The sequence below is a fragment of the Lynx rufus genome, unplaced genomic scaffold (genome assembly GCF_022079265.1).
Source record: "Lynx rufus isolate CCGP_SWC_20201006 ecotype Redwood Valley unplaced genomic scaffold, mLynRuf1.p SCAF_13, whole genome shotgun sequence".
Lineage (NCBI taxonomy): Eukaryota > Metazoa > Chordata > Mammalia > Carnivora > Felidae > Lynx > Lynx rufus.
This window is the reverse complement of record NW_025814827.1, coordinates 39,584,011-39,608,455: the sequence shown is the minus strand read 5'-3', so window position 1 is coordinate 39,608,455 and position 24,445 is coordinate 39,584,011. Positions and strand designations below refer to the sequence as shown.

General features: G+C 43.0%; 1 protein-coding gene across 2 annotated transcripts in view; it reads right to left on the bottom strand.

The window, feature by feature from the left end:
• The window catches only part of SCG5 (secretogranin V), a 60,659-nt gene that overhangs the window by 10,695 nt on the left and 25,519 nt on the right, over nt 1–24,445 (bottom strand). Inside the window, exons 3-4 of one of the 2 annotated variants that reach the window (XM_047075350.1) lie at nt 5,369–5,518; nt 986–1,098 (exon numbers count right to left, since the gene is read on the bottom strand). In XM_047075350.1, the coding sequence (XP_046931306.1) occupies nt 986–1,098; nt 5,369–5,518 (263 nt within the window). The remainder of the gene's footprint in view (nt 1–985; nt 1,099–5,368; nt 5,519–24,445) is intronic. The other variant, XM_047075351.1, reaches the window with a different exon arrangement.

Below are 24,445 nucleotides of genomic sequence, written 5' to 3'. Positions count from 1 at the left end.
ATTGTTCCAGCCTGTTGGGATCTTCTCGAATCCCGACTCTGTCATTTAGTGCTCTACCTTCCAACTTTGTGTCATCATTTGAGAATCTGGTAAGTACCTGTTCAATATTTTTTATTCAAAATATTTTATTACAATTTCATATTTAATATGTGGAATGGGGTAGTACTAAGACATGCAGGACACCATGTGGAGTCTCTCTCCCTATGGACATGGATGGACTCTTCAACAAGCTCCCTCCCAGTGATGTTCTCTTGCCAAGGCTGTATCTCCCCACCTCTTTCAACAGGAGATCATGAAAGATCTCATCAAGTACTTTGCCGAAGTCCAAATACACCACGTTCACTTCATTTCCCTCATCAAGCTGGCAAAGCCAATGAATAACGCTGGCAAATAGATCGACAAAACTTGTTTTTAACAAACATATGCCAAATGGTGATGATTTCTCCTTCCAAATGCTTGCAATTTTCTTAACGGACAGTTATAGATTCTTGCCGGGTACTGACAGCAAGTTCACTGGTACACGTTTTGGAATTTTCCTTCTCTTTCCATAGAGCAGAATTACATCTGTCTGTGTCTAAGCTTCTGGCATCATTTTTCCTTGGTCCTGCAGAGATCATCTCCCTCAGTCTAGAGATAATTGGCAATTTTTTTTTTTTTTTACCAAAAAAACCCACAACCCATATACTTCCTATATGTGCTTTGTGAAACACTGACAAGACTTACACAGGCTGTGGAGGAGACGAGAGTAGAAGCCTTTGGAGACTACAGCTGATGAGCAGGTTAGAGATCACTGACTTGGGATGGGTTGTTATATAGCGTCCTAGACATGCATGTGGTTTGGTAATTAACTAACATGCCTCTCAACCAGAAATTTCTGAAAAAAATCACCTTCTAAACATTTTTTCTTCTCTCACCCCACCCTATTGCTCATCTGTGCCATCAGTACCAGAGTGTAACATCTACTAGTCATTAAGATCTGACTTACCCACTTGCCCAAGCCTGGATAGTCATGTTCTGGATCAAAGAGGTGCTGGTGCAGCTGGAATTCTCGACTGAACTCTGCTGTGTCCGGGGTGTTTTCCAGACATCCATCATCTACTGCAAACAGCAAAAGGCTTTTGAGGAATGGCCAAGGTATCTGTTGTGGTTCTAAGAGTTAACTTATTAAAAACAACTAGATATCCACAGGCCAGAATCTATCCACATCAGTCACTCTAAGTCACTTTCCCACTGGATTTGCTCATCCTGAACTCTCACTCCTCTGCCCACCTGTGGCAGAGACTGGTTGGCAGTTCACCAAACCCACTTTTCTTTCCCCCTCGGCACCCAGCTAATTTCCCAGTCTTGCCCTGCCTGCAGTCAGGTCGAGTCATATACCCAAGTTCGTGCCAGTGGAATGTGGGCAGAAGTGATGTATTCCACTTCCAGGACTGGCCCATAAAAACCTCCTGGATGCTCCCCTCTCCCTCCCACCCCCCACTCCCATCTGTTGTTCTGCTTGCTACCTGCTGCCGACCAGGGTAACTGTGGGTGTCAAGTGTAAAGATGAAAGATGGCAGTCTGGGTTGCTGAACCATCTACCTCTGCCATACCCTCACCCACCTCTGGCAGGATTTCACACGAGTGAGAAAGAAACTTCTATTGTGTTACCACCATGATTTTCTATCTGTTATGAGAGCAAATATTTCCTTAACTAGTATACTTCCATTCCACACGCGTCACTGTGTTTTCTCTTGCGTGAGCTCTTTAGAAACAATTTCGGCTTCTTGGAGAAAGCACATTATGTAAGAACAACAACAATCACCAGACAGTATTGGTGTGTGTTATAGTGGTGATGGGGTAAGTCTGGAGTCAGACAGACCAAGAGCTCAGGGTTCCCATCCTGGCTCATAACTGACAGATGGTCTTACTTCCTTGGGAAGGTTACCTTTGCCTCTCTAAGCCCATCTGTTCATGTATAAGAGGGACAGAATCAAGGACTTGACTGGGTAGCTGTGAGGAACAGAGTTGATCACATGTAGAGCACCTGCTATCGTTTCCTTGCCACCGTCTCTCTTTAAATGACAATTTATACTGTGACTGCTCTTTGAAATAAAGCATGTCTTTCAATCAAACCCAAGAAAGGTTATTCCACTTCACTACTGCTTTTACCTAAGCCTTATCATTATGAGACATGATACTCTGAAAACGAGTCCTTTTTTTCCTGTCTCTAATGTGCTTTTAGACAGCAGCTTAAAAGGATGGGGAGGTGGGGAGCAGAGGACGGATTGTGAGTTTTGTGCAGGGCTAGGGGGAGGAAAGAGAGTCCCTTTGCATCAAAGTCAGTGCTACAAGGGATCCACTACAACCAGCCAGATAGTTCAGTCTCGCGAGACCGGTCTGAATGAAGCCTTCCAACAGCTTGAAGCACCCACTGTCTCAGCAGCATGAAGCTCTCGTGTACAAGTCATTAGCATTCGAACAAATCCCTAACGTGGCTCCCTACTTTTCACTGAACTATTTATCTAACTTCTTCATCTGCAGCAATTAACCTGTAGGAAAGGGATAGCCAGTCAAAAGAGTTCAGATAGTCTGCATATGGCAGCTTTACAACCATTTCATAATTGTTTCTTGAGTACTTAGGAGTGGGCCCAGACTGAGATCTAGAGATAAAGCCCTGCTCTGGGAATGGTGGTACCTCGGGGCCTGAAAGTGTGCCCTGGGATTCACATCCTATCCCTGGGGATGGCCTCTTCATGTTCTGCTGCTCTATCCTGGGTGGCTGGGCCATGATTCAGAGGAGAGCATGGCCTGGGAGAGGGAAGCCAAGGTTTTTTTTTTTTAATGTTTATTTATTTTTGAGAGAGAGACAGACAGAGTGTGAGCAGGGGAGGGGTGGAGAGAGAGGGAGACACAGAATCTGAAGCAGGCTCCAGGCTCTGAGCTGTCAGCACAGAGCCCGACGCGGGGCTCAAACCCACGAACCATAAGATCATGACCTGAGTGAAGTCAGATGCTTAACTGACTGAATCACCCAGGCGTCCCAGAAGCCAAGGTTTTATTCTTGGATTGCTCAACTGTGTGGTGTCACGATTCTCAGTGAAGCATAACTCAAGCAATTTCTTACAAATAATATCTAAATTTAGCTAGTGATTTCCTTTTTAGAATGAAAATAATGGTAGAACAAAGAATGAGAAACGTTAGCTTAGTGGAAAATAGCAAAGAAAATGGCAGACAGTGTGTAACAAGAAGGGGTCTGGGAGTTGTAATTTGACCCAACTGTACCAGCCCACCTTGACTGCCTCGTCTCAGAGCTCTGGCATGCATAAAACTAGTGCTTGATTACACAGATCTGGACTTTTTCCTTTCTCAGGTTAACCTAGAACAACATTTATGTCCTTTAAGGCACTGACTATGTCTTCATTTTACAAATGAAGAAACTGAGGCGCAGGGTAGTGGACTGACATACAACAGTTAGGACTAGACCTCAGATCTCTCAGCTCAAACTCTGTCCAATCTCCTACAACAGTGGTTCTCAAACTTTAGCAGGCACCAGAATCACATGGAAGGCAGGTTAGAATACAGACTTCTGGGTCCTATCCCAGGGGTTTCTGACCTGGTCGGTCTGAGGTAAGGCCTGAAAATTTGCATTTCCAACAAGTTTCCAGGTAATGCTGATGCTGCTGGTCTGGGACCACACTTTAAGAACCACTGTACCATATCGTATCTAATCAGTTTAACCAAATCCCCATGAAGACTATAGCTCTTCAAATTCTGAACTGGTTTTTCCTTCTACCCATCCCAAACGCTATGAGCATGTAAAACGTGGCTAAAGTGATTGGCTTGGTGCAATGATTCAGATTTTCCTGAGGTCATGGGCCAGTATTTCTACATTGGCTAGGTTACATCCAGTGACTCTGGTTGTTGCAGAGGCTCTGTACCCCACAGAAATCAGACACCTACCCTAAATGAAAGGAGGAATATCTTTCAGGGAAAGCCTCTTTCAGAGAAAGCCTGCATTGTGTTTAAGAAAATCTGAGGGGCCAGTGAGCAAGGCAATATGTCATGGTGTTTGAGCACACGGTCCTGAATCAGCTAGGCCTGGGTTTGAGTCTTGGCTCAGCTACTTGCTACATAGATAAGCTTGGACACGCTATGCTCTAAGATTCAGTTTCCATACATGCAAAGCAGGGATAATAAATACCCACTATTATTGTAGGCTTGCAGGAAAAGACTACTCTGGTGCTAGAAGTTAACACAAGCTCCACGAGAGCGTTATTTATTAGTGGCAAAACCAATTATAATCAGGATGCCATTTAACGAATTTTTTACTTTGTGGGAAGTGCTGCGCCGAGTGCTTAACGTGGGTAATTTCATTTAATTCCCACACCGACCCCCATTTTGCAAATGAGGAAACCGAGGTGCAAAGTGGTTAGTTAACTCATTCGAGGTCACGAATCTTGACCTTGGTTTTGAATTCAGTGTGTTTTTTTTAATGTTTACGTATTTATTTTGAAAGAGAGCACAAAAACAGGGGGAAGAGCATAGAGACAGGGAGAGAGAATTCTAGGCTCCATGCTATCAGTGCAGAGCTCAACATGGGGCTTGATCTCACGAACCTCAAGATGATCACCTGAGCAGGAAGCAAGAGTTGGATGCTTAACTTACTGAGCCACTCAGGTGCCTCCAGGTAGTCTGAGTTTAGAGCCACCACTCTTAACCACCCAGGTAAGCTGCTTGAAGCCTACCATAAGTGTAGCCCGCTTACATTCATGCTTTTTGGCATTAGGGAGTAGGAAAGTGGGAGGGACACATGAGTAGCAAAGAAAGTTTCAACCTTCTTCGTTAACCAACTTCTTATCGTCCTGGGCCCTGTCTCTCATGTCACCTCCTGACTCCAAAGAAATATTTCGGGATAGGTGCTGTTTGTGACATGGTTGAAACGATGATTGTCAAAGGAAGTAAGGAAAACAGACGGACATGGATAATCCACAAACTAGTAAGTTCCAAAGATAGTAAAAATGGGAAGCAACTATAGCATAGAAAAGGCAAAAAGAAGAAAATCTTTCGCCATTGTTATTATAATAGTAGCAAGTGCAGAAAAAAACGGATCAATTCCTAAAGAGGGAGAGAATGCAAAGCTTTGGCAAGAGAGTCTGATGTGGGTGTATCTGACCACCAGAATGCACCAACGGTTTTAGAATAAATTTCTCTTTCCAATCTACTTATGAAGACATAGTGGCTCATTACAATCTACTTGCAAATACATAGGGGGTCATTAGAATAGAAATACTATTTCTCAGAATATTTGTAGCTGATGTTAGAATTTTTAATTTCCTCCCAAAGACTCTATCTACCATCCATGAGAACCCAAGGGCATGCCCGTTACCTGTTTTTCCAACGGGACAGGGATTTGGAGGGTCCGGGTAACCCTGGTCTTCACTAAAGTCCTTAGGAATGTTGTCACCAGTCAACTCTGCCACAATGTTTGGGATGTTGCCAAAAGGACCCAAGTGCTGAAGACCTTCATGAGCTCCACCTGCCAGGGAATCAGAGTAGTTTACTTCAATGCAATTAAATTCATTTCAACTAATATTTACTCAGGCATACCATACAGGCAGAGCACTGTGATCCATGCTGTAGAGGGAGAGAACAGGAATCAAATAGCTCCTGCCCTTTAAGGCTTACAGCGTTAGTTGTAGAAACAGACACCTGCTGCATGTGTATCATTTTCATACAAGGCACATGAGATACCATAAGAGAAGTGTTAATACAGGACTATGGGAGCATAGTTAAGGAAGAGTTTCATTTGGCTGATAGGATGGGGAGGGCTTCTTAAACCAGTTGGAACTTGGGTGACATTTGGTGGCAGGGTAGGGGAAGAGAAAGGGAAAGAGAGGCAATTGCATCCAGGTATGAGAACAGGCTGAAAGACAACACATTTCCAAAAAAATAAAAATGATATGAAATAAATGAAATGAAATGAAATGAAATGAAATGAAATGAAATAAAGAAAAAAAGTCACTGTCCTCCTGCCATTGTAGAACCATTTAAAACTTGTTATATTTATTCCAATCCTTTCTCCTCTGCATATCTTTTTATATATAAGTGTGTATTCATTTTTCATTTAATATTAAAGCACTAGCATCATCCCATGTGGCTGCATGGTCTCTAGTCACATAATTATAAGTGGCTATGTTTGTTTTTTATGCAGTGGCTCTACCACAACATATTAATCATTCCCCTGTTGTGGGAAATTCAGTATTTCCCAATTTACTCTTAGGAATTTAATTTTTTCCATATTTTGGATTAATTTTTCTCAGGATAGATTCCCAGAAGTCAAATTACTGGGTCAAAGGCTATAAATATTTTTATGGCCCCTTATATCATATTGCCAAGCTGTTTTCCAAAAAGGAGGTACCAATTTATAAAATAACATCAACAAAATATAAGAACACCATTTTTAACATCTGTACCAGCATTGAGTTTTATAAAAATAATTTTTGTTTTTCTTGCTAATTTAAAAGGTGTCTAGAAAAACTACTGTCTTATTTTGAATGTCTTTGATTGCCAACTCAAATATATTTCCATGTGTTTATTTATGAGCTCTAATTTCTTCATGCAAGTTGTCTGTTAGCTCTTGGAATATTAATGTTTCTCTTATCAATTTGCATGAAAACGTTACATAATAAAGGTGACAAGACATTGGCTGTTACATTCCCTGCAGCACTTCCCCATTTTGTCTGACTTTGAATTCTGGTTATTATATATTGCAATATTTTGCAAACATAAGCTTTTAATATTTATGTCATCAGATTTACTGCTGTTATTCTCCTTTGTGATTTCTTCTTGACCTTTTAAATTTACAAAATCGTTGTCCTTTCAGAAGTACTACCAAAATTTGGATATTTTAGTTTTTCTAGTTTTTACATGAACTCTTTAGTCCTTACGTGTTTCAGTGCCTATGAAATAAGTAACCGATTATCCCACCTGCATTTGTTAAATAATTCTGCCCTTCCTCACTTATTTCATTCTTTCAACAAATATTTAAGTGCCTCCTTCATAGCAAACCTTCTCTGAGCACCAAGGCACAGCAGTAAATAAAAACAACTTACACTGTGTAATTTGCTTTACTTATACATAACGTATGCCAATTTCGAGACTCTTTATCTTCTTGTAGACTTAATATCCTATAAGGTTCAGGAAGCTTACTTTACCAGCACTAAAGCAGACTTTTCTTGGAATGAATTCCTATTTAATAATTTTATTGGGACATAGCTCTCTTAATGACTTGTACATCCTATACATGAAGAGCCAAAAGGTGCCTTGGTTGGTGTGCATGAATTTAGTACCAAAATCAGGCTACAAGAGCCACACTTGTACCTCCAGAGAGGACAGTCTTGCCAATAGGTTATATTGTTTCAGTCCAGTTGGATGAGGCACCCTTTTCCCCTGGAGGAGCTGTGCCAAGGTTATTGCTTTGACACTTTTTTTTTTTTTTTTTGCTTTTTTGACTGAACCAGCTCCCCTATGGAATGACACATTTTTTTCTTTGGAAATACTAATATATTCAGTACAATCATGGTTAGATCTTAGTGTCTTAGGAATCACACTGTCTTTGAAGTGACTTTGTATTACTCTGTCTTAATTTATTACGTCTGATTAAAGTTTATCCTTAAAAGGATAATTGTACCTCCTTTAATTTCAAATTCCTCTAGCCCCCAAATATAGATATCATCATGTGGCTGGATTGTTTCATTTACATTTATATTATAATTCGTTATTTTGTAATGAGAATGAGTAGCCTGCAAAATTTCCGCATTAAAAAAACATATTTTTTTGAAAATATCCATGTAAATATTTAAAATGAGATGTATTTTTATATCTATCATAATCTGATGGCTTAACCCATCCTACTCTGATGGTTATGTGTTAAAATCTATTATTACCAATAAATCTCTCAATCTCTTATTGCGGTTTTTGCTTAGCATTTTGATGCTGTGTTAGTTGCCACATTCGAGAACATAAATTCTTATTTTAATTATTATTAATTGGCTGTTAAGTAAAAAATTAATTCACAAATCATCTTTCTTCTATTATCATTGCCACTCTCATTCTGTTGTTTTGCTTGGTAAATCTTTGATCATCCTTTTATTTGTAACTTTATGTATCTTTCTGGTGGTTTTTCCAAGTCTTGTTGTGATGCCTGCCTTCAGAGACATTCTAGGGATTTATATTTATTATCCCACATTAACCCAAGACTTGCAAAAGGTCCAACGGACAGCACAGTACACTTGGTACTGATATATTTGAAGCTTTGTACGGTCTTGGCAGTGGAGCCACCCCTGTGCTTGCCATAGGGCATGCTTTCTGCTGTGTGAATACATGTCTCAACTTTTGAAAGCACCCTAGCCTTAAGTGCCAGGAATTATCCAACTTGGCTTAAGGGAGAATACATGTCTTCTTAATGCTCCATTAGTAATTAATGAAGGAAGCAAACACAGTTTCCTTTATGGAAGGCCTGCCAAGGCTCTGTTTACCTCTGTGCACCAGTGCCATTAAAATGAATGCAGCACTTGTTAGGAAGCAGATGTTCAGCACCAAGCAGATACATTATAACACAGGCTCTTTTAAAACTACATTTAATGACATCGAATCAAGAAACACTGAGGTAGGGACTGTGGGAGATACATGGAAGTAACAAATGCTATACTTTGCTCTCCAGGAGCTTAAATGTTATAGACAAGAAACCACAGATAGGAAATAATTAGAAAAATGATATAGTTGAGTTTGCAACCAAATGCTGGTTATCTGGTTCATTACGTTTAGATTATGTTAATTTATTTTACCTGAAACCAGGTCAATTAACACGTTATGATGTGATGGATGCTATTTCTTCCATCTATCATAGTTTCAACCAAACACATATATTTTTTTAAGTTTATTTATGGGGGGGGCAGAGAGAGAGGGAGAGAGAGAATTCCTCTCTCTGGAGAGGAGAGAGAGAAGTTCCTTGCTGTCAGCGCAGAGCCAGATTCAGGGCTCAAACTCAAGAACTGTGAGATCATGACCCGAGCTGAAATCAAGAGTTAGACGCTTAATCGACGGAGCCACCCAGGTGCCCCCCAAACACATATTTTAAAATCATTAATTAGTCAGTTTTAAGAATATGTATTGAGCACACACCACATATCAAGACTTGGACTAAAAGTGCTGGAAGGTCAGTGATGAACCAGGTAAATGTGGGTCCTGCTTTCACAGAGTTTACAGATGACAAAGGATACACAAAGAAGGACACCCTTGAAATGCAGGGTTGTAATGCACTCATAATGTAACTGGGATACAGCAAGATGTCACGCATATGACAAGAGAAACATCTAACCCACATGTAGGACACGGATGACTTTTTTGCAGGGAGGAACACACCATTGGTTACGTTAGGTGCTGTTGAACACGTAAATGTAAAAGACATGGTTCAAGCTCTCTAACTGGTTCTTCATTCTAGGTTCTTCAAGGCTACCACAATGAAACAGTGATCTACGATAAGATACATCCCTTGACATAATTCATTATGGTATAAACTTCAAAAGAGGTGAAATTCAGGAAACAGGGAATCTGCCAGGAAAACATCCATGGAAGAGGTGACCCTTGAGTTGATTCATGAAAGACAGGATCCATCCTTGCAGGTGGCAAAGGAAAGACCACAAATGACAACACAGAAATAGGTGCAAGCAAGGAATGTTTGAACATCAGTGATGAGCACTATTGGGGAAGGGAGGAGCTGGATGGGAGGGGAGAAGGCCGATGCCAAGCAGAAAAGTATGAATTAATACAGCAATAAATAGCAATGACACTTTCCAGGCAGGAGAGCGATGTAATAATTGGATGTCACATAGAATGTTAAGTTAGCATCAATTTAAAGCCCTCGCTCCCACCTAAAGGTCATATCAGAATCACACGAGTAATTTTTTAAAAATTCCAATGCCCCTACTCCAGAGCCACTGTATCCAAGTGTCCTTCTGAAGACCACACTATACAAAGGTAGACTGGAAGGAAGTTTAGACGCCCTGCTATAAGGCCACTGCTGAAACTCAGGGGTGAAGCGACGAGGACTAGGGTTAGGGTGGCCACAACATGAGTAGAAAAAAAGAAAGATTTCAAACAGTGCACAAGGGGAAGAGGAGTCAAGAGCCCATGAGGTTTCCAAAGTGTAGAGGCCCCCGAATGGAGAAAATAATGCCATCAGTAAAGACACGATCTTTCACTACAGCTTTAAATTTATTTCAGGCAATTAATTAATTCTATCCTGTGATGATACTTAATTTGTCTGTTTCCATCCTAGCACTCCACAAACGTCTCTAGAATAAAAAGAAAATATTTAATTCTTGCCAAATAGGTTTTCGGCTCAGTTTATATAAACTTTGCTTCCTTTAATAAAATTGGTACCATGCAGCTGTTCATTCTCAAGCTCTAGGCCATCAGATTTTCTTTGCATTGTTATGGCAGTAAAGTGTCAGTCAGCTGTACTGTTCAGGGGCAATGGAAGCAGGGAGTGGGGAAGAAGGAGAAGAAGACCCAGGTTGGTCTGATCCGGGCCAAAGCTGTTAAGTCTCCTTCTTGGACTGTGCTGGAACTCTCCATAAAAATCTGTGGAGGCACTTTTCCACATCTTGGGGGACTTCTCTAACAGCTTTCAGCTCTTTTCTGCATCCCCATCCCCTGCCTTGTGCCTGGTTTCTCCCTCCTCTGTACGTCGCTTTTAGACTGGCAATTCTCTTGTTTCATTCAGTTGGCTTATCTGGTCAACCTCATCTCTGCTTCCCCCCCATGGACGTGTGCAATGTCAACATGGCAGCTCTCAGCAAGACTCCCGAGGACCACCAGCTGGGCCCCGCACCTCCAATATTCGTTTATCCAGGAAAGGTACTAGCTTTCTTTTTTTTTTTTTTTTAAATTTTTTTTTTTTCAACGTTTATTTATTTTCGGGACAGAGAGAGACAGAGCATGAACAGGGGAGGGGCAGAGAGAGAGGGAGACACAGAATCGGAAACAGGCTCCAGGCTCTGAGCCATCAGCCCAGAGCCTGACGCGGGGCTCGAACTCACAGACCATGAGATCGTGACCTGGCTGAAGTCGGACGCTTAACCGACTGCGCCACCCAGGCGCCCCGGTACTAGCTTTCTTTCTGGTTAATTTAAAACTGCCCTCCAAACAGTCATGGGCTTTTTTTGTTGCATCAGTTGAGTTGTTGAGTTGTTTAGTTATAGCGTAAATCTCTGGTATCACACCTTACCTTGAGGTCATTTGACTTTCCTCAATGTCATGCATTAAAAAAACAAAACAAAACAAAACAAAAACCTGAGTGAAGTTTCCAATTATTGTGACATCTTACGTACCTCTTTCCTGGAGAATGTGGTTTTCCATATAGTATCCACATCACTGAAGCATCCCCTTTTTAACATCCAGATTCATTTATTTAACCATTTTAAAGGAAAATGTTCACTATGAATTTTAGGTAAAGACTTTAAACAGTGGCCTTGGAATGTGACTTTCCCTCCTCTTGATAAGTTGGGACCATCATTGTCAATATCAATGACTATATTGTGATGCAACAGAGTGTGTTCTCAGAGTAAGGAAGTGCGCACAGTGATATCACCCTACTACACGGTCCCAGCTGCTGTGGCTTTTACAGCTCTTCATCCCCTCCCTCCTTTGTAAGCTGTTAATCCTAGTCATCCCAGATCCTTTTCACAAAGAAGTATATACGTATATAAATAAAGAGCGGGCCTACGTCCTGCAAATTCCCTTTTCTAATTTGCTTTACCGCACACGTAAATCACGTGTGGATCTTCTCAAAAAGCAGGTTCTGATGAACAAGGTAGGGTGGGGCCTGAGAGCGTATTTCTAACAAGCTCCCGGGTAATGATGATGTTGTCAGTTCACACATGACACTTTCAGTGATAAGCGGCTAGAAAGAGAGAGAGCCAGACTTATTCGAATTATACATAAAATAAGATTAAATTATCTCTGATAGACAGTCACAGAATTTGTGACATCCAGGTGGCTGCTGTGAGGCATCTAAAGTCCACTTGAGATTTCAGATAAAAGAGCTGTGGCTACTGTTGACATCCTTTTATTGAAAGTTTTATTCTAATTATAGAGGCATTTGCTCACATTTCGTAAGGAAACGATCCCATTGCACCCTTTCTCATTCAACGAATCCTGTGAGAATTAGAAGTCAATACTTTGGTCTTGAAGGGAAGTTCTCACAAGTGATGTCCTTCACAGAGCCTGATGCCCTCACACCAAAATCCAAGAGTCCCTCCTGGCTGGAACTGGTGGGCACAGTTTTGGTAAGTCAAGGTCAGACTTGAAGAAGATAAATGGGGTCCTGCACCACTATTGCTTTTGGGTACCATTAGAGTTTCGATAGTTTCAAAGTACTTTTATATCCTCATTAAAAATGTTTCAGTGGGGCGCCTGGGTGGCGTAGTCGGTTAAGCGTCCGACTTCAGCCAGGTCACAATCTCGCAGTCCGTGAGTTTGAGCCCCGCGTCAGGCTCTGGGCTGCTGGCTCAGAGCCTGGAGCCTGTTTCCGATTCTGTGTCTCCCTCTCTCTCTGCCCCTCCCCCGTTCATGCTCTGTCTCTCTCTGTCCCAAAAATAAATAAAAAACATTGAAAAAAAAATTAAAAAAAAAAAAAGTTTCAGTGAGGTAAGACAAGAATTACTACTCATAACTGAGAAAGCGAGTCCTAGGAGACCGTTACGTGCCTGAAGTCACTCAGCAAGTTGGTGCTATTTGGAGACTGGGACCCCAGCACTGTTCCCACTCCACCGTGGCACCAGGGGAGCCCCTCAAAGGCCCTATGCAGCCATCCCATACCCTTTACAGGGGATTTTCATCTTCCCAAGATCAGCTCTAGCTCCAGAGAAGTAGTTGGGAGAATGACCTGTCAGAATAACAGGGGCCGCTCTCACGTTTTCTGGCTCCCTCTGGGGCTCCAAAGGGTCAGAGACCAGGGGGGGTCATCTTCCCACCACAGCCGGGCCCCAGCAGAACGACCCCGGGATGGGGAGCCAACCGTGGTCCTCGCTCCTGTGGTTCGGAGGTGTCTGTGCCAGCCTTGTGCCAGGGGTTCAGGGCCTCGAGATGCAGCCCCTGCCCTGCGGACTCTGCCTCACAATTCGGTAACACCATGACAGACTCACAGCCGGCGGTGTCCCCTGCGGCCCCACCCGCCCGCAGTGCCACACCAGGGCTGCCCGTGGACCCACACCACCGGGCATCCGTGCTGGGCAATAAAGGAGACTTGTGGCCGGGCAGCCTGGTGCCAAGGAGCCTGTCAGCCACCTCATAAAAAGGCAGCTCCGTGAGCTGCGTCTGGCAGGGAGTGGGCACGCTCTTCTGAATACCAGCCATTCAGCTGAAGGGACAGGAGCCAGCAGTTTTCACTTAGGTCACCACAAACAGCAGACGCTAAAAATACCCTGCGGTCTGGGCCTTCGTTCCTCCTGCGTGTCCCCATACATCATTTACAAAGCCACCACCTCTTGTCAATGGTCTGGGACACAGAAGCATCACATAGGTGATTCCAGTGAAAGCTGCCTGGCTTTGGTTTTCCCCCACACTCCTGATTGAGAGCGGGGCTGGAGGAAGGCAGAGTAAAATGGGGCACATGTGGAGTGGAACCTGGCTTCAGAGACCGCAGGGCAGGCATGCAAAGGGAGGACGTGGGACACAGCCAGCGTGCAGCACCAAGGTGGCCACGAGGGGACAAAGAGAAGCCCACATCCTCGGAGATCCTGAGGGCCACCCTGAGGAAGGGCCTGCAAGATTTGTTTCGTCCCCACATTTGAGGCAAATACATAATTTTTACAGAAAGTACTATCGCTTCTCGAAGATGGGAGGACTAACTTGTCACTTCCCGTATAATCCACACCTTGGCTTTCTCCTTAGTACAACATTCAAGTAGCTCTGCTACACCTGATTGCCTGCACGGCAGCAAAGAACACAGAAGCATGGAGAAAAGAGCTGGAGAAAGACACACAACTTAGCTCTTATTAATGGGGGGGGGGGGGATACCTGAAAAAACTGGTCACCTTCAGGGTGGGATTTTAAAATGTTAGATGTCTAACATTCACCTTTCTGCTTCCTACGGGCTAAATCATTTAAATGAGCCAAAAAGAAGAACAGATAAAGAGTAATTTCTCTATGTGTGCTTCCTCAAAATGAACTCTGTTATATTAAGGCATTTTTACCTTGGTTCCTGGTAAGAAATGAGAGTGTCCCAAATCAAACATGTTTTTGAAAAGCAGCTAATTTTCATTTAGTGAGGACCCTCAGAAAGGACAGCACCTTTTATACCAAGAACCTTTTTTAGCTTCCTGTTGTTAGGATTCTGGGTTCAAGTCCACATTCTGTCACACATCTGAGACTACCCCAATCTCTCTGGATCTTAAGTCCCTTCTTTTGAACTTGGGGATAGTATGCTTGTGGGGATCAAATAAGAGATTATATGCAAAATGCTTAGCTCGCTGCCTGGTACGTATGTAGTAAGCACTCAATAAATGTTGGCCACTTTTATGATCCAATCAATACTTCCTAACAGCAGAATTAACAGAGCCCAAATTAACAATCCTATGATTTCTTCATTCTGATGATCACAATTCTGTATCTGAGGCACTGAGCAACAGGGGCTCAAAACAGTTGAACTTTTTGTTAACAGCAATGCCACCTCATCCACTTAAAACTAAGTGGGTAAGTTTTACTTAAAATTTAGCAACTAAGTTACTACCTGGACTCACCCTATTCATTTTCTTTTCAGAGCAGGCATCCTCCATTCTTTCCCAGGTGGCATAATCCCTTCTCTTAAGAATTGTCATGCAGTGATAGGGGATAAAACACGTCCACACAAACACATATCTGATGTCAGTGCCAGTTTGTGGAGGAGACCATGAGCACTGAGGGGACAGAGTAATACATGTGAGAGAATGAGGCGATGAACACAGACTCGTTTATACCGTTGGAGATGGGTGTTATGGCCTCAACTCTCCTCCTCGTTGGTAACGGAATTTAGTTGAAGCTGTTTAGAATGGTGAGGACTTATGTTGCAAAATCCACATTCTCTAAACCCATGACAAGTGACCCCAAAGCACACAGCATTTGGTAATTCAGAAAAACAAAGGAATGATTCTAGTTCTGCTGAATTGGCTTATTCACTGATTTGCCTCAGGGCAGGGGGCTGGTCCGGGCAGTTTGCTAGAACCATCCTAATGCTCTGAGTGCCAGCCTGGTCCCTCACAGGGACTTCCCCGAGTAGCCCACATTATCATTGTGGTCGACATCATCATTATCATGATCGCACTTGACTGGCACCCTCCTAAAGGTGCAGGAGAGATCCGACCGGAGTTGAAACTGCTGTCAGAGAAGCAAAATAAAATTCCTTGTTCAGATATTCTGTCTCGTAAGGCATTTGTTTTCATTCCTTTCCTTTCTTCTTCTGCTTCCGCCCTCATACTAGGATCTAAAAAAACTCAGGCTCCTCTGGGACCAAAGGCCACATTATCATCATCTTCTCAGAGACACGCAAACAGTGAAGGCAGCAACTCGGAGTCGAAGCGTACCGCATCTGTGGGTTTCACATCTACATATGCTCCCAATTTAGGATCACAAGCAGAGTTGTTTATTCTAGAAAAGCTTTTTAGTTCACTTTTAAGGTATTTTGCTTAGGCACTGCTGGCTTTTCAAAAGAAGAAAATGTGTATTTTTTTCCAAAGTGGTGTTTGTTTTGGCTGTTTGCTCATTTGCTAAAGTTCAAATTTTATTCTGTGAATTTAACTAATTCTGCAGCCACTAAAAGCTCCACCCCTCCCACCCCCCACACCTTGGCACAAAACCCCAAATTAGAATAAGATACATTAATTTGAAAATGAGGCACTTTGAGGATAGCTGTGAATTTTGTAGGTTTTTGAAAAAGCCACTTTAATAGGTAATTTGCAGTAGCACTTTTAATCCCTTCATATAACTTTATTTGCTGCCCGGAGTGAAGTCTCTCTTTGGCAATTTGTATGGAGGCCAAGTATGTTTTTGTACTGAGGTTCAGACCCATTTGGGATCCTTAAAACCTTTATTCTATGATTCTTGCTGAAATTATATGACTTAACTGGGCGTCAGAGTGGAGCTTAAATCGAGGTATCAATTACTGTTGAAAAAATAATGTGACATAGAAGAAAAATTGTGGTAGGGGTTGAGATTGGGTCAGGACATGGAGAAAAATGTAAAGAAGTCAAGATACAAACTCAGGCCCTTTAGCACCTGGTCCTATCTAGACTGCTGCTGGCTGCAGTTATTTAAAGCTCCCAACTTCATCTTCCTTTCTGAGCTCCCCTTGATGGATGATGCCCTTTGTCCAGAGCCGCACCCCACATCTCTGTTCTCAAAGACGTGACAAGTCCGTGTGTCACTCCTCTAGGTAAGGTTCTCCACTAAAGATAATGAGTACTAACTACCACGTGCTACTTTGCTCCTATGTGACATGTTTGCACCTCAGAGAATCTCTGTGGTAATCACTGTAACTTAAAGTGGTGACTTCCCTCCCAGGAGTCCCCAGCCCCCTGATGTGCCACCTAAAGAGACAAGCGGGACAGTACAGGTTCTTGGGTGAGGAAAAGGACAGTGGCAGTGCCAGTCCTGGAAGGCAGGCAGAAATCAACTCAAGTAGGACATCAGGGGCCAGACCAGAGCCAAGTAAATGGCTAGGAGGTTTATAATTAGTGATGGGTGTGCAAGGAGATAGTGTCCAACACAAAGAGAAAAGATAAAGGAGGTCCACGGAAGCCTGGGACACAGGGAAGCAAGGAAAGGGAGAGCCAACAGACGATGTCAACACCAAGACATATGACAGCATAAGTGATCTTCTGTCCCAGACTCAAAGCTTTTTTTTTTTTAAGTTTACTTATTTATTCTGAGAGAGAGAGAGAGAGAGAGAGAGAGAGAGAGGGAGAGAGAGAGAGGGAGAGAGAATCCTAAGCAGACTCAGTGCTGTCAGCGCAGAGCCTATGTGGGGCTTGAACTCACGAACTGTGAGATCATGTGTGAGCCGAAACCAAGAGTGGACACTTAACTGACTGAGCCATCCAGGTGGGCCCAGACTCAAAGCTCTTTGATGGTTTCATTTGAGGATGGACTTCTCCACAGCCTGGACTTTACAGGGAGGCACATCACTGGGAACACATGGCTGAGAAGGGGGTGTGGATAAAGGGTAGCAGAGACCGAGATGGGCCCGCTCTGGACAGGATGGAGATGGAGGTAGGGGAGCCGGGCAGAGCCCTCTTCTATCAGCTGACTTGCTCTCAAGAGTCTCCTTTCTGAGGTCTGTGTTGGCCGGGGAAGCAGCACTCTGGCCTGGACTGGGAATGTGGGCTCAGAAACAGAATTGTCTCATATGGCAGTTCCTGCTCTACGCACCTATAAATGAAGACAAGGGGACTTGATGTGAGTCAGGGAAGGCCTTCTGGGCCATGACAAAGAAATGTCTCATTTGGCCTAACAAACTGGTGCCTGCATTGACTATTGACTCCCTACTTCCCTTTCTCCATCCAAAGCTGCTGTAAATAAGTAGGTGTTTTTTTTTTTTTTAATGTTTTTATTTATTTTTCAGAGGTGGTGGGGGAGAGATTAAGCAGGGGAGGGGCAAGGAGAGGGAGACACAGAATCCAAAGCAGGCTCCAGGTTCTGAGCTGTCAGCACAGAGACGGACGCGGGGCTCAAACCCACAAACTGTGAGATCATGACCTGAGCTAAAGTCGGATGCTCAACTGACTGAGCCACCCAGGCACCCCAGTAGGTGTCTTTTATAAATAGCTAGTGTAAACATTTGTTTTGGACAGTGATCTCTTTGTAGGACACACTTTACTGTTTCCAATTTTCTAGCAGTTATTACCTTTTTCTTCTTTTTTTAATTATTTTTTTCATTTATTTATTTATTTTGAGAGAGAGAGAGACAGCGCGAGTGTGGGAAGGGCAGAAAGAGGGAGACAGAATCCCAAACAGGATCCATGCTCTCACCTCAGAGCCTGATGCAGGGTTTGAACCCACGAAACCGCAAGATCATGACCTGAACCGAAACCAAGAATCTGTGGTTTAACCGACGGAGCCACCCAGATGCCCCTCTTTTTTTTTTTTTTTTAATATTTATTTTTATTTTTGACAGAGACAGAGACAGAGCATGAGTGGGGGAGGGGCAGAGAGAGAGGGAGACAGAATCTGAAGCAGGCTCCAGGCTCTGAGCTGTCAGCACAGAGCCTGACGCGGGGCTCGAACTCACAGACCGTGAGATCATGACTTGAGCCGAAGTCAGATGCTCAACCGACTGAGCCACCCAGGAGCCCCCCTCTTCTTTTTTTAATTCCAGCCCTGGGAAAGGAAAACAGGTGGTGTGTGTGTTGGGGAGGTGGGGGTGGGAAGTTCAATCAGATGGAATCTTCTACAACCCTCTGGTACAGTTTCCCTGGCCTGTAGTTTTCCTACCTCACACAAATATTCCCAACTTCTTCTTTTTGTATCCACATAATCTCTGCCTGGTATTAGTAAGAATAAAACAACATCTTCGGGTGAGCGCTGGGTGTCACATGTAAGAGATGAATCACTGGGTTCTACTCGTGAAGCCAAGACTACACTGTATGTCAACTAACTTAAGAAAACAAAACAAAACAAAAAGAAGAAAACAACATCAAAAACAACAAAAACCGCTTAGCTCCTTATTAGAGTGTCAGCTAAGTGCCAGGTACCATGCCTGGGGTGAGGGCCCAATGGCATGTTGAAGGAGACACAAAGGTGTTTGGGTCACAAAGCTGTGTGGAAAGTGGCAGACAACTCACACTAACGGGGTCTAGAAGAGAGGCATCTGGCAACACATACTCAGGCAGGTGAGGCACCCCATGTGTGGTAGACACTGAAATTATAACTCACATGCTTCTTCTGAACCTTAAAAATGGTAGGGCGCCTGGGTGGCTTAGTCAGTTGAGCATCTGACTCTTGATTTCAGCTCAGGTCATGATCTCATGGTTCATGGGATCGAGCCCTGCGTTGGGCTCCGTGCTGATGGTGCAGAGCCTGCTTGGGGTTCTCTCTCTCCCTCTTTCTGCCCCTCCCCTGCTTGCACACATGGTGCATGTGGTCTCTCTCTCTCAAAATAAATAAACGTTTTTTTTTTCAGTGACAATCTTTCTTACCCACAAACGGTAATAGGGATAAAGAAAGCATAATTCAAATTCACAAATAAATCTAGACTCACATTTAACACATACATTTGTAAGACATTTTAAAAAATAGCTTTAAAAAATAATTTAAAAAAATTTTGAAATGGCTTCAGGCTCTCCAGCTATGCCCTCAACTAAAATTTTAACTAGAACATCTGCCGAGAAACAATGTTGGCCTAAGTAAATTTCACAGTCCTTCCTTACTTGGAATAGTAAACTGTAGGACTGTCCTGTAAAAATATAATGGGAACCACACAGGTGGACTTAAGTTGTCTACTAGCCTCATTTCAAAAAGTACAAAGAAACAAGTTAAATTTAGTAATTTGCTTTATTTATCCCAATATATCCAAAATATTGTCATTTCAACATGTAATTAATGTAAAAAATGACGGATGAGATATTTTGCATTTTTTTTTTTTTTGAACGATCTTGAAGATCTGGTGTGTGGTTTATACTTAGGGCACATGACAATTCAAACCAGTCACGTTTTGAGTGATCAGTAGCCCCATGTGGCTGGTGTCCAGTTTGGATAGCTCAGGTTCATAGAGGAGGTTTGGGGGGCAAAAATACAGTCTCTGCGATCCATGTGCTTGAGTTTGAATCTCGGCTCCCTCACACCAGCTGTAAGACCTCAACTGTAAAATGAGGATATAAGTAATGCTAATCTTAAGGGGCTGGTGAGAGGATAAAATAAAATAAAATACTTTTTATTTATTTAAAAAGGTAAAAGGCTTTTTGCATGGATTCTGGCAAATATTAAGTGGTCATCGTTTGACAATGCACGAGCTCTATACTTAGAAACTTATGTGATCCCAGGCAAAAGATCTTACCTATTTGAATATTCATTTTCCTTCTCTGTAAAACAGGGCTGATGATAATACTTCCTTGAGAAGATTAACTGACACAAACAGCACTTAATAAATGTTCACTTTGATCCCCTTGGTTCTGATGTCAATAAACACAGAGATAGCCAAAGGGCCAGCAGAACGGGAACAGAGGTAAATGGGCCTGGATAGGGGCGCCTGGGTGGCTCAGTCGGTTGAGCATCTGACTTCGGCTCAGGTCATGATCTCACGGTCCGTGAGTTCGAGCCCCGCGTCGGGCTCTGTGCTGACAGCTCGGAGCTTGGAGCCTGTTTCAGATTCTGTGTCTCCCTCTCTCTCTCTGACCCTCCCCCGTTCATGCTCTGTCTCAAATAAATAAACAAACAAACAAACAAACAAACGTTAAAATGGGCCTGGATAATTGGCAAAGTGGATAGTCATGAGGTAACTGTGTTTGAGCAAGCATCCAAATGGTTCTGACCTATCTCAGGCAGTTTGAGAGTACCCACTAGATGTGTTTCTTTGGTAGTCCCTTTACTAGAAGTGCTATAATAGCAAGCAGGTTCACTGATTCACAGGCCAGTGGAGGCTATGTCTGCCTCTTGGGTGATATATCCCTGGGTAAGTCTAATTCCATAGACAGCCATTCACTGTTTTAAAATTATAGCCATGACTCGACTCCCTTGATTGTAATGAGAAAAGAATAAGCTATTTGTTTATTATATAATTCAAAATCTCTGATGGTAATGGTCTTGACTGCTTTTCTATCCAGAAGTTTGCTTTTTCATATTTAGTGGCTTATATGAGATTTTGAGAAGAAAAACTTAAAATTTTTAATTAAAACCATATCCTAATTATCTTTCTGCTCTTCTGCATATTTGTTTATTTTTTCCTAGCACTGATTTGTTAAGAATTTTGGAATTACCAGGGAAGAGCTTTTGAGGATGTTTGAAATCCATGATTCAAAGCAGGGAGGGACACAAGAATGATGGCATTGGTTGTGACATCAGGGATAACTGGCCATTCCTCAACTCGGCTGGGAACCGTCCATGCCTACCGCCCTTCAAGACAATGTTGTTAACCGCCCCAGGCTTTAATGCCTCCTCGCCCTTTCAACTTCCACAAGGTTTGTCTCCAAATGACAGTAAAAGTGGGTGATACTGAGGGCCTCATCCTTTTCCCTCACCAATGGAAAGGGAAATATTGGTAAGACACAAGCAATACTTGGTTTTACCTAAAGGGACTTAGGACTTGGCAGCTCGGCTCTTCATTCCTCCAGAGGAATTCAATAAAAACTAAATGTAAAAAAAAAAAAAAAAAAAAAAAAGGACGTTAGAGTGGGAGAGAGCCAAAGCATAAGAGACTGTTAAAAACTGAGAACAAACTGAGGGTTGATGGGGGGTGGGAGGGAGGGGCGGGTGGGTGATGGGTATTGAGGAGGGCACCTTTTGGGATGAGCACTGGGTGTTGTATGGAAACCAATTTGTCAATAAACTTCATATAAAAAAAAAAAAAACTAAATGTAGCAGTAAATGAAATAAAGGAAACATAACAAAAACACCTTCCATTGAAGTCGTTCCCCTCCTGACCCTGGATTGATTTGTTCGTTCATTCATTCATTCACTCATTCGAGAGAGAGTGGGGGTAGGGGATGGGGGCAGAAGGAGAAAGAGAATCTCAAGCAGCCTCCATGGGGCTCAATCCCACGAACCTGGGATCATGGGGCTCAATCCCATGACCCTGAGTTGTAATCAAGAGTCAGACATTCAACCGCCTGAGCCACTCAGGCAGCCCAACCTTAGATTTATTTCTATCTCCACGTCATATCTTTCACAAAGTGGCAGAAACCAGGATTTTTTTTAAGTATAGGAGTTAATGCAAACGTGATCAGTTAAATAAACAGAATTGTGTGAAGATGACTTAACAAAACGGAAATAAAATAAATTTCTTGATAATATGCACAGAGATTGTGCAGGGTACTCATGTTATTCTAGTTATTTCAATGGCACTGCGTACATTTTGGGGGAAAGTGGCCCTGATGAATAAATGCACTTTTAATTCATTTCAAGGTGGTGATATGATATTTAAGGGACTTGGTGAGGGGTGGGGGGTGGGGGTGGGGGCTGCCCAGCCATAGAAATGACATTTAAACCAGGACAGGTTTTCCATCCAGAAACCCCAAAGGGTTTTCAGTCATGTTGAGGTCCATTCCCCATTTGATAGAGAAGAACATCTGAGGAGGAAGATGCTCTGAGACCAAAACTGGGGGACAGAAACAGAGGCTAGGCTCCCTTAGGCACTCCTGGCCCAGACCACAGTCCCACAGCGGGGAAAGAAGACATATCAGCAGTTGCTATGTGCTCAAGACTCATCTCCTCCAGCTTCCTCACCTCCGTCTGTCTCCTTCAGCATTCTTTATGTGGAACAGACCCTCAGTACATATTTGTTGACAGAACAGCCTCAATGCCGTGCAACTGGAGGTAAACTAACTGGTTCTCAGCAGGACGCACATTATTAATATAAATGAAAGAATCTGGTAGAACACATATGCCCAGGGAATTTGCTATTGCTTTTCTTAGAGGTGGGTTTACAGTGAAACATGAAGTGTAAGATTCAGAATGAAGCCCCTCATTTGCACAGGCGGTTTCCAAAGCCTTGGACCTAATTTTGCATTTGTGACCTTGTATTATTTTTCTTAAAGAGGATTTCTAAATTGCATAAGCTTCAGGCCTCATAAAACTTGGATCTGCTCTGGGCTGTTCTTAAAAGCCATCCATGAACGCCATCTTGGATTTTTCATCTGTCATCATTGTAACTCCTACTCATCCAAAGCAAATATAAATCAATTAGCTCTGGAACATTGGACAAATTAGGCCTGGGTTTCCTCACTTCTGAAAATGAAAGGTGGTTGGATACGATTCCTCTGATTCCAAAAGGGAGAGATGTGGTGGAGTAAGGCAGAGTGGGAAAAGAGAAAGAGGCAGAGGATCTGACCCTAGCCCTAGTCCTGACTGTACTAACAGCTGGTGTATGACCTTCAGTGAGGAACTTTCCCTCTCACGGCTCACAGTCTTCTCTACTATGAACTGATCAGGTGGCCAAGATGCCCTCTAAAGTCCCATGCGGACCTGGGACTCACTACCCTGCTTCATGTCATGTGCCACATCTCACACCCTACTCTCACCGGATGTCACAACGGCCCTCGGGGGGCATTCAGTACAACGTTGTGGCAAGCCTCAGACTTCTAATTCGGTGTACCCTTAGCTATACCACATTGCACATATTTGCCAGCTGAACAGTAAATAAGGCTGATGTCATCGGCTTTGCTGGCCTTCAAATATGCACTGTTGTCATGCTGAGTCAAAGATGACACTGACATGAACCAGCATTGTAGCATGCAATGTGGCAGACGACGAGGGTACAGCTGCTTTCTCAGGAGATGCACTGCATTTAAAGCTGCAGCTGGTGGATCCAGTCTGCAGGGAAAGGCCATTCTATTCTCGTATCTCTGTTCAAAAGCAGCTTTCCTTTTCTCCACGACCTTACTCCCCATTGCTGACAGTTAGACTATTGGTAGAATCACCTGGAGCGCCAAAACAAAACAAACAAAAAACAAAAAATCCTATGCAGCCCAACTTCCCAGAACTACCAAATTTTAATTTCTGGAGATATTGGGGGCCAGGAATTGTTACATCTAAAAGCTTCCCAAGTGATTCTTATTATCAGGTCAGAAAATCACTGTTCTAGGTAGTTTTCTTTGTCCTAAAAGGCCTGTGAATGCTACAGCACTTGAAATAATCAACTAACTACCCTGACGTCTCTTCCCACAAAGTAAACCAGAGTAGTGTGGGCTGGGGGAAATAATAACCATCAGAAAACAGCCCTATCACAGAAGATCGCTTATTGTATGTCCTATATTTCATAGACATTTGTACATTTATATGAAATGTCCAAAGTAGGTAGATTCACTGAGGCAGAAATTGGATTAGTGGCTACCAGTGGGGAGGAGGTGTGGAGGTTGGAGGAATGATGGCTACAGGGAATGGGATATCTTTTGGAAGTGATAAAAATCACCCACACATGCAGGTGCAGGGTGCCAACCCATGATTAGTTACAAACGCTGACTAGAGAATGTCCTATGTGTGTGACTGGCACTTGGCCTCCTTATCACCTCATTCACCTAGTGAATATATGTATCAATACCCCTCCCTAACCCTCCCACACCAGAGAAACGAAGTCGTTCTGAGCCAATGGCACCACCTGGTGGCCATCACAAGAAATCCCCAACCAGGTATTTGTACCATTTCTCAGTCTGGGGACCTCATGCACAAGCCAGTCTCTCCACTTTTCAAGTTCAGGATTCATGAATTCTTGTTAGGT